Source organism: Oncorhynchus masou, chromosome 2, assembly GCF_036934945.1.
Source record: "Oncorhynchus masou masou isolate Uvic2021 chromosome 2, UVic_Omas_1.1, whole genome shotgun sequence".
NCBI lineage: Eukaryota > Metazoa > Chordata > Actinopteri > Salmoniformes > Salmonidae > Oncorhynchus > Oncorhynchus masou.
In genome coordinates, this window is record NC_088213.1 from 14411236 (window position 1) to 14429096 (window position 17861).

The 17861-nt window shown below is 47.8% G+C and overlaps 1 protein-coding gene across 1 annotated transcript in view; it reads right to left on the bottom strand.

Annotated features, from left to right (window-relative positions):
• The window catches only part of LOC135552592 (UPF0606 protein KIAA1549L-like), an 83181-nt gene that overhangs the window by 12756 nt on the left and 52564 nt on the right, over positions 1–17861 (bottom strand). Inside the window, exons 3-5 of the mRNA XM_064984308.1 lie at positions 15573–15632; positions 13420–13571; positions 12654–12825 (exon numbers count right to left, since the gene is read on the bottom strand). Of these exons, the coding sequence (XP_064840380.1) occupies positions 12654–12825; positions 13420–13571; positions 15573–15632 (384 nt within the window). The remainder of the gene's footprint in view (positions 1–12653; positions 12826–13419; positions 13572–15572; positions 15633–17861) is intronic.

Genomic DNA, 17861 nt, shown 5'->3' on the forward strand with positions numbered 1-17861 from the left:
CATCCTCTCTCTTCATTATGCCGTACCTCTACAGACACATCTCATACTGTCCTCACTTCCTCCATCCTCTCCCTTCATTATGCCGTACCTCTACAAACACATCTCATACTGTCCTCACTTCCTCCATCCTCTCTCTTCATTACGCCGTACCTCTACAGACACATCTCATACGGTTCTCACTTCCTCCATCCTCTCTCTTCATTATGCCGTACCTCTACAAACACATCTCATACTGTCCTCACTTCCTCCATCCTCTCCCTTCATTATGCCGTACCTCTACAAACACATCTCATACTGTCCTCACTTCCTCCATCCTCTCTCTTCATTACGCCGTACCTCTACAGACACATCTCATACGGTTCTCACTTTCTCCATCCTCTCCCTTCATTATGCCGTACCTCTACAAACACATCTCATACTGTCCTCACTTCCTCCATCCTCTCTCTTCATTACGCCGTACCTCTACAGACACATCTCATACGGTTCTCACTTCCTCCATCCTCTCTCTTCATTATGCCGTACCTCTACAGACACATCTCATACTGTCCTCACTTCCTCCATCCTCTCTCTTCATTATGCCGTACCTCTACAGACACATCTCATACTGTCCTCACTTCCTCCATCCTCTCCCTTCATTATGCCGTACCTCTACAGACACATCTCATACTGTCCTCACTTCCTCTCCCTTCATTATGCCGTACCTCAACAGACACATCTCATACTGTCCTCACTTCCTCCATCCTCTCTCTTCATTATGCCGTACCTCTACAGACACATCTCATACTGTCCTCACTTCCTCCATCCTCTCCCTTCATTATGCCGTACCTCTACAGACACATCTCATACTGTCCTCACTTCCTCCATCCTCTCCCTTCATTATGCCGTACCTCTACAGACACATCTCATACTGTCCTCACTTCCTCCATCCTCTCTCTTCATTATGCCGTACCTCTACAGACACATCTCATACTGTCCTCACTTCCTCTCCCTTCATTATGCCGTACCTCTACAGACACATCTCATACTGTCCTCACTTCCTCCATCCTCTCTCTTCATTATGCCGTACCTCTACAGACACATCTCATACTGTCCTCACTTCCTCCATCCTCTCCCTTCATTATGCCGTACCTCTACAGACACATCTCATACTGTCCTCACTTCCTCTCCCTTCATTATGCCGTACCTCTACAGACACATCTCATACTGTCCTCACTTCCTCCATCCTCTCCTTCATTATGCCGTACCTCAACAGACAAATCTCATACTGTCCTCACTTCCTCCATCCTCTCCCTTCATTATGCCACTCTGAAACACATCTCATACTGTCCTCACTTCCTCCATCCTCTCCCTTCATTATGCACAGAAACACATCTCATACTGTCCTCACTTCCTCCATCCTCTTCATTATGCAGAGATCTACAGACACATCTCATACTGTCCTCACTTCCTCCATCCTCTCTCTTCATTATGCCGTACCTCTACAGACACATCTCATACTGTCCTCACTTCCTCTCCCTTCATTATGACACACAGACACATCTCCTACTGTCCACTTCCTCCATCCTCTCTCTTCATTATGCCACAGAGACAGACACATCTCATGTCCTCACTTCCTCCATCCTCTCCTTCATTATGCCGTACCTCTACAGACACATCTCATACTGTCCTCACTTCCTCTCCCTTCATTATGCCGTACACAGACACATCTCATACTGTCCTGTCCTTCCTCCATCCTCTCCTTCATTATGCCGTACCTCAACAGACAAATCTCATACTGTCCTCACTTCCTCCATCCTCTCCCTTCATTATGCCGTACCTCTACAAACACATCTCATACTGTCCTCACTTCCTCCATCCTCTCTCTTCATTATGCCGTACCTCTACAAACACATCTCATACTGTCCTCACTTCCTCCATCCTCTCTCTTCATTACGCCGTACCTCTACAGACACATCTCATACTGTCCTCACTTCCTCACTTCCTCTCCCTTCATTATGTTGTACCTCTACAGACACATCTCATACTGTCCTCACTTCCTCCATCTCTGACTTCATTATGCCGTACCTCAACAGACACATCTCATACTGTCATCACTTCCTCCATCCTCTCTCTTCATTATGCCGTACCTCTACAGACACATCTCATACTGTCCTCACTTCCTCCATCCTCTCCCTTCATTATGCCGTACACAAACACATCTCATACTGTCCTCACTTCCTCCATCCTCTCTCTTCATTACAGAGACCTCTACAGACACATCTCATACGGTTCTCACTTCCTCCATCTCTCCCTTCATTATGCCGTACCTCTACAAACACATCTCATACTGTCCTCACTTCCTCCATCCTGACTCTTCATTACGCATACCTCTGACAGACACATCTCATACCTCACTTCTCCATCCTCACATTATGCCGTACCTCTACAGACACATCTCATACTGTCCTCACTTCCTCCATCCTCTCCCTTCGTTATGCCGTACCTCAACAGACACATCTCATACTGTCCTCACTTCCTCCATCCTCTCCCTTCATTATGCCGTACCTCTACAGACACATCTCATACTGTCCTCACCCTCCATCTCTGACTTCATTATGACATACCTCTACAGACACATCTCATACTGTCCTCACTTCCTCTCCCTTCATTATGCCGACCTCTACAGACACATCTCATACTGTCCTCACTTCCTCCATCCTCTGACTTCATTATGCCGTACCTCTACAGACACATCTCATACTGTCCTCACTTCCTCCATCTCTCCCACATTATGCCGTACCTCTACAGACACATCTCATACTGTCCTCACTTCCTCTCCCTTCATTATGCCGTACCTCTACAGACACATCTCATACTGTCCTCACTTCCTCCATCCTCTCCTTCATTATGCCGTACCTCTACAGACACATCTCATACTGTCCTCACTTCCTCTCCCTTCATTATGCCGTACCTCTACAGACACATCTCATACTGTCCTCACTTCCTCCATCCTCTCCTTCATTATGCCGTACCTCAACAGACACATCTCATACTGTCCTCACTTCCTCCATCCTCTCCCTTCATTATGCCGTACCTCTACAAACACATCTCATACTGTCCTCACTTCCTCCATCCTCTGACATTAGAGACCTCTACAAACACATCTCATACTGTCCTCACTTCCTCCATCCTCTCTCTTCACTTGACACAGAGACATCTCATACTGTCCTCACTTCCTCACTTCCTCTCTTCATTATGTTGTACCTCTACAGACACATCTCATACTGTCCTCACTTCCTCCATCCTCTCTCTTCATTATGCCGACCTCAACAGACACATCTCATACTGTCATCACTTCCTCCATCCTCTGTCTTCATTATGACACAGACACATCTCATACTGTCCTCACTTCCTCCATCCTCTCCCTTCATTATGCCGTACCTCTACAAACACATCTCATACTGTCCTCACTTCCTCCATCCTCTCTTCATTACGCCGTACCTCACAGACACATCTCATACGGTTCTCACTTCCTCCATCCTCTCTCTTCATTATGAGTACCTCTACAAACACATCTCATACTGTCCTCACTTCCTCCATCCTCTCCCTTCATTATGCCGTACCTCTACAAACACATCTCATACTGTCCTCACTTCCTCCATCCTCTCTCTTCATTACGTCGTACCTCTACAGACACATCTCATACTGTCCTCACTTCCTCACTTCCTCTCCCTTCATTATGTTGTACCTCTACAGACACATCTCATACTGTCCTCACTTCCTCCATCCTCTCTCTTCATTATGCCGTACCTCAACAGACACATCTCATACTGTCATCACTTCCTCCATCCTCTCTCTTCATTATGCCGTACCTCTACAGACACATCTCATACTGTCCTCACTTCCTCCATCCTCTCCCTTCATTATGCCGTACCTCTACAAACACATCTCATACTGTCCTCACTTCCTCCATCCTCTCTCTTCATTACGCCGTACCTCTACAGACACATCTCATACGGTTCTCACTTCCTCCATCCTCTCCCTTCATTATGCCGTACCTCTACAAACACATCTCATACTGTCCTCACTTCCTCCATCCTCTCTCTTCATTACGCCATACCTCTACAGACACATCTCATACGGTTCTCACTTCCTCCATCCTCTCTCTTCATTATGCCGTACCTCTACAAACACATCTCATACTGTCCTCACTTCCTCCATCCTCTCTCTTCATTATGCCGTACCTCTACAGACACATCTCATACTGTCCTCACTTCCTCCATCCTCTCCCTTCATTATGCCGTACCTCTACAAACACATCTCATACTGTCCTCACTTCCTCCATCCTCTCTCTTCATTACGCCGTACCTCTACAGACACATCTCATACGGTTCTCACTTCCTCCATCCTCTCTCTTCATTATGCCGTACCTCTACAAACACATCTCATACTGTCCTCACTTCCTCCATCCTCTCCCTTCATTATGCCGTACCTCTACAAACACATCTCATACTGTCCTCACTTCCTCCATCCTCTCTCTTCATTACGCCGTACCTCTACAGACACATCTCATACGGTTCTCACTTTCTCCATCCTCTCCCTTCATTATGCCGTACCTCTACAAACACATCTCATACTGTCCTCACTTCCTCCATCCTCTCTCTTCATTACGCCGTACCTCTACAGACACATCTCATACGGTTCTCACTTCCTCCATCCTCTCTCTTCATTATGCATTACCTCTACAGACACATCTCATACTGTCCTCACTTCCTCCATCCTCTCTCTTCATTATGCCGTACCTCTACAGACACATCTCATACTGTCCTCACTTCCTCCATCCTCTCCCTTCATTATGCCGTACCTCTACAGACACATCTCATACTGTCCTCACTTCCTCTCCCTTCATTATGCCGTACCTCAACAGACACAAAATATCTCATACTGTCCTCACTTCCTCCATCCTCTCTCTTCATTACGCCGTACCTCTACAGACACATCTCATGTGGTTCTCACTTCCTCCATCCTCTCTCTCATTATGCCGTACCTCTACAAACACATCTCATACTGTCCTTTCCTCCATCCTCTCTCTTCATTATGCCGTACATCTACAGACACATCTCATACTGTCCTCACTTCCTCCATCCTCACTTCATTATGACATAGACAGACACATCTCATACGGTTCTCACTTCCTCTGTCTTCATTATGCCGTACCTCTACAGACACATCTCATACTGTCCTCACTTCCTACATCCTCTCCCTTCATTATGTTGTACATCTACAGACACATCTCATACTGTCCTCACTTCCTCCATCCTCTCCCTTCATTATGCCGTACCTCTACAGACACATCTCATACTGTCCTCACTTCCTCCATCCTCTCTCTTCATTATGCCGTACCTCTACAGACACATCTCATACTGTCCTCACTTCCTCCATCCTCTCTCTTCATTATGCCGTACCTCTACAGACACATCTCATACTGTCCTCACTTCCTCCATCCTCTCCCTTCATTATGCCGTACCTCTGACACATCTCATACTGTCCTCACTTCCTCCATCCTCTCCCTTCATTATGCCGTACCTCTACAGACACATCTCATACTGTCCTCACTTCCTCCATCCTCCATTATGCCATACCTCACAGACACATCTCATACTGTCCATCCACTTCCTCCATCCTCTCCCTTCATTATGCAGTACCTCTACAGACACATCTCATACTGTCCTCACTTCCTCCATCCTCCTCTTCATTATGCCGTACCTCTACAGACACATCTCATACTGTCCTCACTTCCTCCATCCTCTCCCTTCATTATGCCACCTCTACAGACACATCTCATACTGTCCTCACTTCCTCTCCCTTCATTATGCCGTACCTCAACAGACACATCTCATACTGTCCTCACTTCCTCCATCCTCTCTCTTCATTATGCCGTACCTCTACAGACACATCTCATACTGTCCTCACTTCCTCCATCCTCTCCCTTCATTATGCCGTACCCACAGACACATCTCATACCCTCACTTCCTCCATCCTCTCCCTTCATTATGCCACCTCTACAGACACATCTCATACTGTCCTCACTTCCTCCATCCTCCTCTTCATTATGCCGTACCTCTACAGACACATCTCATACTGTCCTCCACCCTCCATCCTCTCCCTTCATTATGCCACCTCTACAGACACATCTCATACTGTCCTCACTTCCTCCATCCTCTCCCTTCATGCCGTACCTCAACAGACACATCTCATACTGTCCTCACTTCCTCCATCCTCTCCCTTCATTATGCCGTACCTCTACAGACACATCTCATACTGTCCTCATCCATCCTCTCTTCATTATGCCGTACCTCTACAGACACATCTCATACTGTCCTCACTTCCTCTCCCTTCATTATGCCGTACCTCTACAGACACATCTCATACTGTCCTCACTTCCTCCATCCTCTCTCTTCATTATGCCGTACCTCTACAGACACATCTCATACTGTCCTCACCTCCATCCTCTCCCTTCATTATGCCGTACCTCTACAGACACATCTCATACTGTCCTCACTTCCTCTCCCTTCATTATGCCATACCTCTACAGACACATCTCATACTGTCCTCACTTCCTCCATCCTCTCCTTCATTATGCCGTACCTCAACAGACACATCTCATACTGTCCTCACTTCCTCCATCCTCTCCCTTCATTATGCCGTACCTCTACAGACACATCTCATACTGTCCTCACTTCCTCCATCCTCTCTCTTCATTATGCCGTACCTCTACAGACACATCTCATACTGTCCTCACTTCCTCCATCCTCTCCCTTCATTATGCCGTACCTCTACAGACACATCTCATACTGTCCTCACTTCCTCTCCCTTCATTATGCCGTACCTCTACAGACACATCTCATACTGTCCTCACTTCCTCCATCCTCTCCTTCATTATGCCGTACCTCTACAGACACATCTCATACTGTCCTCAGGATCCATCCTCTCTCTTCATTATGCCGTACCTCTACAGACACATCTCATACTGAACCTCACTTCCTCCATCCTCTCCCTTCATTATGCCGTACCTCTACAGACACATCTCATACTGTCCTCACTTCCTCCATCCTCTCCCTTCATTATGCCATACCTCTACAGACACATCTCATACTGTCCTCACTTCCTCTCCCTTCATTATGCCGTACCTCTACAGACACATCTCATACTGTCCTCACTTCCTCCATCCTCTCTCTTCATTATGCCGTACTTCTACAGACACATCTCATACTGTCCTCACTTCCTCCATCCTCTCTATTCATTATGCCGTATCTCTACAGACACATCTCATACGGTTCTCACTTCCTTTAGCAGTCTCAACAATCTGAGAGAAATACAATAATGATATGCTAAAAATACTGTCAAGAAGAAACTCCCCCAATGTGAGTAATAATGAGAGTGTTTTGCCTGAGGCTTTTCATTGTTGTGTTCTGAAACCTACGCTTTCCATCATAAACACAGAGACAGTATGTCCTGTACTGTACACCCACTCTGACACAGAGATAGTATGTCCTGTACAGCCACTCTGACACAGAGATAGTATGTCCTGTACAGCCACTCTGACACAGAGATAGTATGTCCTGTACTGTACACCCACTCTGACACAGAGATAGCATGTCCTGTACTGTACACCCACTCTGACACAGAGATAGTATGTCCTGTACTGTACAGCCACTCTGACACAGAGATAGTATGTCCTGTACTGTACAGCCACTCTGACACAGAGATAGTATGTTCTGTACTGTACACTCACTCTGACACAGAGACATACAGCTCTGAGAGATCTTACCCACTCTGACAGACCTTACCCACTCTGACACAGAGACATACAGCTCTGACAGACCTTACCCACTCTGGCACAGAGACATACAGCTCTGAGAGACCTTACCCACTCTGACACAGAGACATACAGCTCTGAGAGACCTTACCCACTCTGACACAGAGACATACAGCTCTGACAGACCTTACCCACTCTCACACAGAGACATACAGCTCTGACAGACCTTACCCACTCTGACACAGAGACATACAGCTCTGAGAGACCTCACCCACTCTGACACAGAGACATACAGCTCTGAAAGACCTTACCCACTCTCACACAGAGACATACAGCGCTGACAGACCTTACCCACTCTGACACAGAGACATACAGCTCTGAGAGACCTTACCCACTCTGACACAGAGAAATACAGCTCTGACAGATCTTACCCACTCTGACAGACCTTACCCACTCTGACACAGAGACATACAGCTCTGACAGACCTTACCCACTCTGACACAGAGACATACAGCTCTGAGAGACCTTACCCACTCTGACACAGAGACATGGACAGACCTTACCCACTCTGACACAGAGACATACAGCTCTGAGAGACCTTACCCACTCTGACACAGAGACATACAGCTCTGACAGACCTTACCCACTCTGACACAGAGACATACAGCTCTGACAGACCTTACCCACTCTGACAGACCTTACCCACTCTGACACAGAGACATACAGCTCTGACAGACCTTGCCCACTCTGACACAGAGACATACAGCTCTGACAGATCTTACCCACTCTGACACAGAGACATACAGCTCTGAGAGACCTTACCCACTCTGACACAGAGACATACAGCTCTGAGAGACCTTACCCACTCTGACACAGAGACATACAGCTCTGAGAGACCTTACCCACTCTGACACAGAGACATACAGCTCTGACAGACCTTACCCACTCTGACACAGAGACATACAGCTCTGACAGACCTTACCCACTCTGACAGACCTTACCCACTCTGACACAGAGACATACAGCTCTGACAGACCTTGCCCACTCTGACACAGAGACATACAGCTCTGACAGATCTTACCCACTCTGACACAGAGACATACAGCTCTGACAGATCTTACCCACTCTGACACAGAGACATACAGCTCTGAGAGACCTTACCCACTCTGACACAGAGACATACAACTCTGACAGACCTTACCCACTCTGACACAGAGACATACAACTCTGACAGACCTTACCCACTCTGACACAGAGACATACAACTCTGACAGACCTTACCCACTCTGACACAGAGACATACAGCTCTGAGAGACCTTACCCACTCTGACACAGAGACATACAGCTCTGACAGACCTTACCCACTCTGACACAGAGACATACAGCTCTGAGAGACCTTACCCACTCTGACACAGAGACATACAGCTCTGACAGACCTTACCCACTCTCACACAGAGACATCTGACAGACCTTACCCACTGACACAGAGACATACAACTCTGACAGACCTTACCAACTCTCACACAGAGACATACAACTCTGACAGACCTTACCCACTCTGACACAGAGACATACAGCTCTGACAGACCTTACCCACTCTGACACAGAGACATACAACTCTGACAGACCTTACCCACTCTGACACAGAGACATACAGCTCTGACAGACCTTACCCACTCTCACACAGAGACATACAGCTCTGACAGACCTTACCCACTCTGACACAGAGACATACAACTCTGACAGACCTTACCAACTCTCACACAGAGACATACAACTCTGACAGACCTTACCCACTCTGACACAGAGACATACAGCTCTGAGAGACCTTACCCACTCTGACACAGAGACATACAGCTCTGACAGACCTTACCCACTCTGACACAGAGACATACAGCTCTGACAGACCTTACCCACTCTGACACAGAGACATACAGCTCTGACAGACCTTACCCACTCTGACACAGAGACATACAGCTCTGACAGACCTTACCCACTCTGACACAGAGACATACAGCTCTGACAGACCTTACCCACTCTGACACAGAGACATACAGCTCTGACAGACCTTACCCACTCTGACACAGAGACATACAACTCTGACAGACCTTACCCACTCTCACACAGAGACATACAACTCTGACAGACCTTACCCACTCTGACACAGAGACATACAGCTCTGAGAGACCTTACCCACTCTGACACAGAGACATACAGCTCTGACAGACCTTACCCACTCTGACACAGAGACATACAGCTCTGACAGACCTTACCCACTCTGACACAGAGACATACAGCTCTGACAGACCTTACCCACTCTGACACAGAGACATACAGCTCTGACAGACCTTACCCACTCTGACACAGTACACAGAAAACAGAGTACTGAGGAACTTTATAAGGATATGCACAGAGGGGGACGCACACACACACACATTCTTGATTTGATACACATTCAGAAATGCAATCCCTCCCTCCCTCCCTCCTCCCTCCCTCCCTCCCTCCCTCCCTCCCTCCCTCCCTCCCTCCCTCCCCTCCCTCCCCTGTGTGTGTTCACAGTGAGAGTGTAGTGCAGCTCAGTGTTCTGCCTGGAGCTGATGTGTGAGATTATGAGAAGATGGTGTCTACCTTTCTCTCTCTCTGCTGGAACATTTCTCCCTCTCCTCCTCTCTCTCTCTCTCTCTCAATTCAATTATCTTTATTGGCATGAGGTAACAATGTACATATTGCCAAAGCCTCTCTCTCTCCTCTCTCTCTTCCCAGAGAGATCCTCTCTCCCTCCCCTCCCCTCCTCTCTCTCCTCTCCCTCCTCCTTCTCTCTCCCAGAGAGATCCTCCTCTCCCTCCCCTCCTCCTCTCTCCTCCCCTCCTCCTCCTCTCTCCCTCCCCTCCTAGTCTCCCTCCCTCCGCCCTCCTCTCCCTCCCTCCCTCCACTCCCCCCGCCCTCTCTCTCCTTCCCTTCCTCTCTCCCTCCCCTCCTCTCTCCCTCCCGTCCTCCTCCCTCTCTCTCCCTCTCCTCCTCCATCTCTCTCCCTGCCCTCCTCTCTCCCTCCCGTCCTCTCTCTCCCTCCCGTCCTCTCTCTCCCTCCCCTCCTCCTCCCTCACTCTCCCTCCGCCCCTCCCTCTCTCCCTCCCTCCCTCCCTCCTCTCCCCCTCCGCTCCCAGAGAGATCTCCCTCCCTCCCCCTCCCCCTCCCCCCCCCTCTCTCTCTCTACCTCTCTTTGTCACACACACATATGCTCTCAACAGAATTCTAAAGACCCTTCTCTATTAAACATTATTTGCTTTGCTCTCTCTCTCGCTCAACTCAATTTGCTTTATTGGCAAAATGTAACAATGTACATATTGCCAAAGCGTACTTTGGAGATTTACAATATGAACATAATTCAAATAATAATAATCAATATTGTCAACGGGACAATAGTAACAACAATAATCAAGGGTCAAAATAACCATACGTGGTATTTCTGTGGTATTTCACCCAGTAGATATGAGAGTTGATCAAAATTGGATTTGTTTTTCGAATTCTTTGTGGATCTGTGTAATCTGAGGGAAATATGTGTCTGTAATATGGTCATACATTTTTGGCAGGAGATTAGGAAGTTCAGTTCAGCTCAGTTTCCACCTCATTTTGTGGGCAGTGTCTTCTCTTGAGAGCCATGTCTGCCTATGGCGGCCGTTCTCAATAGCAAGGCTATGCTCACTGAGTCTGTACATAGTCAATGTTTTCCCTAATGTTTTCCCTAAATTTGGGTCAGGTATTCTGCCACTGTGTACTCTTTGTTTTGGGCCAAATAGCATTTTAGTTTGCTCTGTTTTTTTGTTAATTCTTTCCAATTTGTCAAGTAATTCTGTTTTTCTTTTCTCTTGATTTGGTTGGGTCTCTCTCTGTGTATAGCTTGAGTTTCTTCTCCCTCTCTCTCTCCATCCCCATCCATCCATCCATCCATCCACCAACAACCTACACACCCACCCATCCACCCACCCACCCACCCATCCATCCATCCATCCATCCATCCATCCATCCATCCATCCATCTATCACCAACCCACCCAACAACCTACACACCCACCCATCCATCCATCCATCCACCCATCCATCCATCCACCAACCCACCCTACACACCCTACACACCCACCCATCCATCCATCCATCCATCCACCCACCCTACACACCCACCCATCCATCCATCCATCCACCCACCCATCCATCCATCCATCCATCACCAACCCACCCAACAACCTACACACCCACCCACCCACCCACCCATCCATCCATCCATCCATCCACCAACCCACCCACCCAACAACCTACACACCCACCCACCCATCCACCCACCCATCCATCCATCCATCCATCCACCCACCCTACACACCCACCCATCCATCCATCCATCCACCCACCCACCCATCCATCCATCCATCACCAACCCACCCAACAACCTACACACCCACCCACCCACCGACCCATCCATCCATCCATCCATCCATCCATCCATCCATCCACCAACCCACCCACCCAACAACCTACACACCCACCCACCCATCCACCCATCCACCCACCCACCCATCCATCCACCCATCCATCCATCCATCCACCCACCCACCCACCCACCCACCCACCCATCCACCAACACCCACCCAACAACCCACCCCACCCACCCACCCACCCACCCACCCATCCATCCACCCACCCACCCACCCATCCATCCATCCACCCATCCATCCACCACCCACCCACCCACCCATCCACCCACCCACCCATCCATCCATCCATCCATCCACCCATCCATCCATCCAGCCACCCATCCATCCACCCATCCATCCATCCACCCATCCAAGAGGAGGTATACGTACGTTCAGCCTGCAGCTGAACGAAGTAACCCAGTGTGAGGGCCATGGTCTGAGAGTCCAGCGTGTTCAGGACCTTGGCGGCTGACGTGCCCGGTAACGGAAGACCGTTCAGCTGAACGTAGTAGGTCATCTCTGCTGGGTTCTTCTGACCCATCACTCGACGGATCCTCACCATCTGAGTGGATATAGGAAGGGTTAAAACACGTATCCTCAGACCGAAGGCTCCACCTGTACGTCCAGAATGGTACGGTGCCAATGACACCTACGGACATGAAGGGGTCAGAGATCTTCTTACAGCACGTTTACTTCATACACTAGTTCTTTAGAAAACAATACAGTGACAAATGAGAACACAACGACTAATGGGTAAAAAAACATGTGTGGTTAACACAGTAATCATTATTGAAATGAATTGTATAAATACCATCAGCATCTTTACCTTTAATATATGTAACTTCTATAACAAGCTGGAAATCCCTCTAATTAAGTTGTGTGTGTGTGTGTGTGTGTGTGTGTCTGAATGTGTGACTGTGTGTTTTAGTTTATCATCACTATGAAATATAGATGCTTTGTTTAAGAAACAAGTCAGCATTAGTATTCAATTCATTAGCCTCACTACTCAACACACATAAGGACATCCATCCTGGGGAAGTTGACAATAAACCTGTCAGGAGTGGCCACACTGTCTCAGAACCAGGTCTGTCAAGGGCCTCCAGAGCAGACCTCCAGGCCAACCTGCCTGTGTTGCAGTGCCAGCTCTGCTCCCTACCTGGACAGTGTAGCTGTCCACAGTGGTGGCTCTCCTGAAGCGAGTGCCCTGCTGGCGAGCAACCACAAACAGCTCAGCCAGGCGCTGCTCCATGAGACTGGCAAAGCTCTGGTACTGGCTCTCCAGAGATGAGTTATCGACATCCAGGATGACTGCAGGGAGAGGGGGAGGGGGGAAGGAGGGAGAGAGAGGGAGCAGAGAGGAGAGAAAAGGAGAAGGAACGGAGGAGAGTGGAGGGAGAGTGAGAAGTATGAGAATAAGAGAGAGGGGGAGAGCGAGAGAGAAAAAGGGAGAGAGAGTGAGACAGAGGGTAACGAGGAGGTCAGAGGGCAGAGGAGGTGATTGAGCGAGATATTTTAATCCAATTGAGAGAGAGAGAATGAAGCAGGAGAAACAGAGGGATGAGGAAGGAAGCTAGAGAAAGAGAGACGTTAGTCTGCCTCTCTCTCCTCTCTTTTCCTCCCAGAGAAACGAGAGATGTAGTCTGCCTTCCTGCCTCTCTCTCCTCTCTCTTTCTTCCCAGAGAGACATTAGTCTGCCTCTCTCTCCTCTCTCTCTTTCTTCCCAGAGAGATGGTAGTCTGCCTCCCTGCCTCTCTCTCCACTCTCTTTCTTCCCAGAGAGATGGTAGTCTGCCTCCCTGCCTCTCTCTTTCTTCCCAGAGAGATGGTAGTCTGCCTCCCTGCCTCTCTCTCCTCTCTTTCTTCCCAGAGAGACGGTAGTCTGCCTCCCTGCCTCTCTCTCCTCTCTCTTTCTTCCCAGAGAGACGGTAGTCTGCCTCCCTGCCTATCTCTCCTCTCTCTTTCTTCCCAGAGAGACGGTAGTCTGCCTCCCTGCCTCTCTCTCCTCTCTGTTTCTTCCCAGAGAGACGGTAGTCTGCCTCCCTGCCTCTCTCTCCTCTCTCTTTCTTCCCAGAGAGATGGTAGTCTGCCTCCTGCCTCTCTCTCCACTCTCTTTCTTCCCAGAGAGATGGTAGTCTGGCTCCCTGCCTCCCTCTCCTCTCTCTTTCTTCCCAGAGAGATGGTAGTCTGCCTCCCTGCCTCTCTCTCCTCTCTTTCTTCCCAGAGAGACGGTAAGAGATGCAAAATACCATCACACAGATAATTCCCTATATATAAGAGAAGAGGCTACACATCTACACACACAGAGCTGTACACAACCACACACTACGCATATCTAAACACACACTCATCTACGCATATCTAATCTGATCTAACCTGATCTGATTCATCTACACATCTACACAGCCCAGACCTGATCTGATTCATCTACACAGTCCAGACCAGATTCATCTACACAGCCCAGACCTGATTCATCTACACAGCCCAGACCTGATCTGATTCATCTACACAGTCCAGACCAGATTCATCTACACAGCCCAGACCTGATTCATCTACACAGCCCAGACCTGATTCATCTACACAACCCAGACCTGATTCATCTACACATCTACACAGCCCAGACCTGATTCATCTACACAGCCCAGACCTGATCTGATTAATCTACACAACCCAGACCTGATTCATCTACACAGCCCAGACCTGATTCATCTACACATCCCAGACCTTATCTGATTCATCTACACAGACCTGATCTGATTCATCTACACAGCCCAGACCTGATTCATCTACACAGCCCAGACTTGATTCATCTACACAGCCCAGACCTGATTCATCTACACATCTACACAGCCCAGACCTGATTCATCTACACAGCCCAGACCTGATTCAATTGCTACACCCTTAGGAAAAAAAGGTGCTATCTAGAACCTTAAAGGGTTCTTCAGCTGTCCCCATAGGATAACCCTTTGAAGAACCCCTTTTGGTTCCATGTAGAACTCTTTTGGTTCCACGAGGAACCTTTTGGGTTACCCTTTCCACAGAGGGTTCTACATGGAGCCCAAAAGGGTTCTCAGTGGAACCAAAAAGGGTTATCCTATGGGGGCAGCCGAAGAACCCTTTTGAAACCCTTTTTTCTAAGACTGTACCGTGGTCATGCTTTTTCAATTTGGACCAATCCATACAGGCCCATTTCCACGACTGTAATGGGTTCAAATAAGCACAAAAGACTGCATGTACACAACACGCATCAGCAGCTCAACTAGAGAGCTTCTCTTCAATAAGCCAATAAGGAGAGAAACAATAAGACAATTACCTGTGATTACCCAGAAGTCTCTGGTAGCGATGGAGGTATTGAGGTTGTGGTATTCCAATGCTGAAAAAGAACAGAGGAACAGCATGACCGGTCTGACATTTCTTCTTTATGTGAGTCAAAATCATTTCTGTCAAGCTCTTTATGAATGTAACTGGTCAGAACTACATTGGTGCTTTGAGTGGTGCGATTTCTCCTTGTGAAAACATCACTGCAGTGGTACTGAGAGTTTGCAGTGGCACAGAGTTGTCATAGAGTTTCTTATACTGAGAGCTCTGGCTGAGTGTCTCACTGTGAGAGCTGATATCTGCATGGGCTTTACCTCTCTTCTGGTTGTCTGTTGAGTTTCCCAGGCTTTAGCTCGGTTACATATTTCCTGCCTGATTAAGTACTGGGGCTGGCACAGTGGTTTGGGGGCATGCTGTTTCACTGGCCTATGAAATCAGACACGGTACAGAAAGAGAGACAGGGGTGGAGTTGTATAGAGTGAGAGCGAGAGAGACATCTGGTTCAGGTGTCACAAACAAGCTGGCAGTGATAACAGCTCTAAAATGGCCGTCCGGCTGTGAGGCTGGCACTAGTCCCCCCCTCCTCTCCATTCTCAGCACGTCCCCAAACATCCACTACACATCTGTCTGGGGGTTCTTTTATTCATTTCTAAAGATTTGCAAGCCTGTCACATCACCCTCTGCCACTGTATGAGTGAGTAGGGGAACAATGGATGCTCTGGTCTGTTACCCGTTACTACTGCAGGGCTGTCACATCACCCTCTGCCACTGTATGAGTGAGTAGGGGAACAATGGATGCTCTGGTCTGTTACCCGTTACTACTGCAGGGCTGTCACATCACCCTCTGCCACTGTATGAGTGAGTAGGGGGACAATGGATGCTCTGGCCTGCTACCCGTTACTACTGCAGGGCTGTCAGCACAATCTCTTTAACACTGTCCAATACTGTAGTCTCAGCCGTGCACAATCATGCTGCTTAATCTGTGATGATGTTTCACATAAACCTCAGAGCTCCACTGCTGACGTTAGAGAGGCCTAGGGATGAAAAACACAGCCTTCTGAAAGGTATTTGTTGGATGGATTTAAAAGGAGCAGGTTGTATGTGATTCCCTTGTTGAATATAGGAAAACAACATGTACTCTAAACAGTAGTTTAGAAGTCAAACACTCATCAAATATTCAACAAATGAATGTGTGTTGTGTTGTTTTGTGATGATTCTTTACTTGATGAGTTGTTTGGTTTTCCGTCATCCACATTCTGGTTTAAGATACATTATCAACTGTCACAGCCTTACTAAAACCTTGGCACAGAGTTAGGCTTCTTAAATGTAGAAACACACACACACACACACACACACACACACACACACACACACACACACACACACACACACACACACACACACACACACACACACACCACTGAAAGGAAGAAAACACAGAAGACAAGCTTAAAAACTCATCACCACATTTGATATCTATCTATCTAACTAACTAACTAACTATCTATATATGAACAGTCTGAAAAATCCCCTGACCTTCCCTGGAATTCTCCAGGTTGAAAACAGTAAGGTTGGAAGTGGAGAGTGAGATTTAGGGCCGACTCTGTCTGAACAGGACCTGAGGTGTTCTACTGTGCACACTGATAAACCCCCACTGTTAATTATTTACTGTGGTAATTGCCTTTGAAGAGTGGAGCCAGCCGCTGCCAACACATGGCAGAGACCTTCCCTCACCTCCCTATAAAACTGTAATATTATGAATGGCAGAGACACAGCCTTCTGAAAGGTATTTGTTGGATGGATTTAAAAGGAGCAGGTTGATTGAATATAGGAAAACAACATGTACTCTAAACAGTAGTTTAGAAGTCAAACACTCATCAAATCCCCAACTGTAATATTATGAATGGCAGAGACCTTCCCTCACCTCCCTATAAAACTGTAATATTATGAATGGCAGAGACCTTCCCTCACCTCCCTATAAAACTGTAATATTATGAATGGCAGAGACCTTCCCTCACCTCCCTATAAAACTGTAATATTATGAATGGCAGAGACCTCCCTCACCTCCCTATAAAACTGTAATATTATGAATGGCAGAGACCTCCCTCACCTCCCTATAAAACTGTAATATTATGAATGGCAGAGAACTCCCTCACCTCCCTATAAAACTGTAATATTATGAATGGCAGAGACCTCCCTCACCTCCCTATAAAACTGTAATATTATGAATGGCAGAGACCTCCCTCACCTCCCTATAAAACTGTAATATTATGAATGGCAGAGA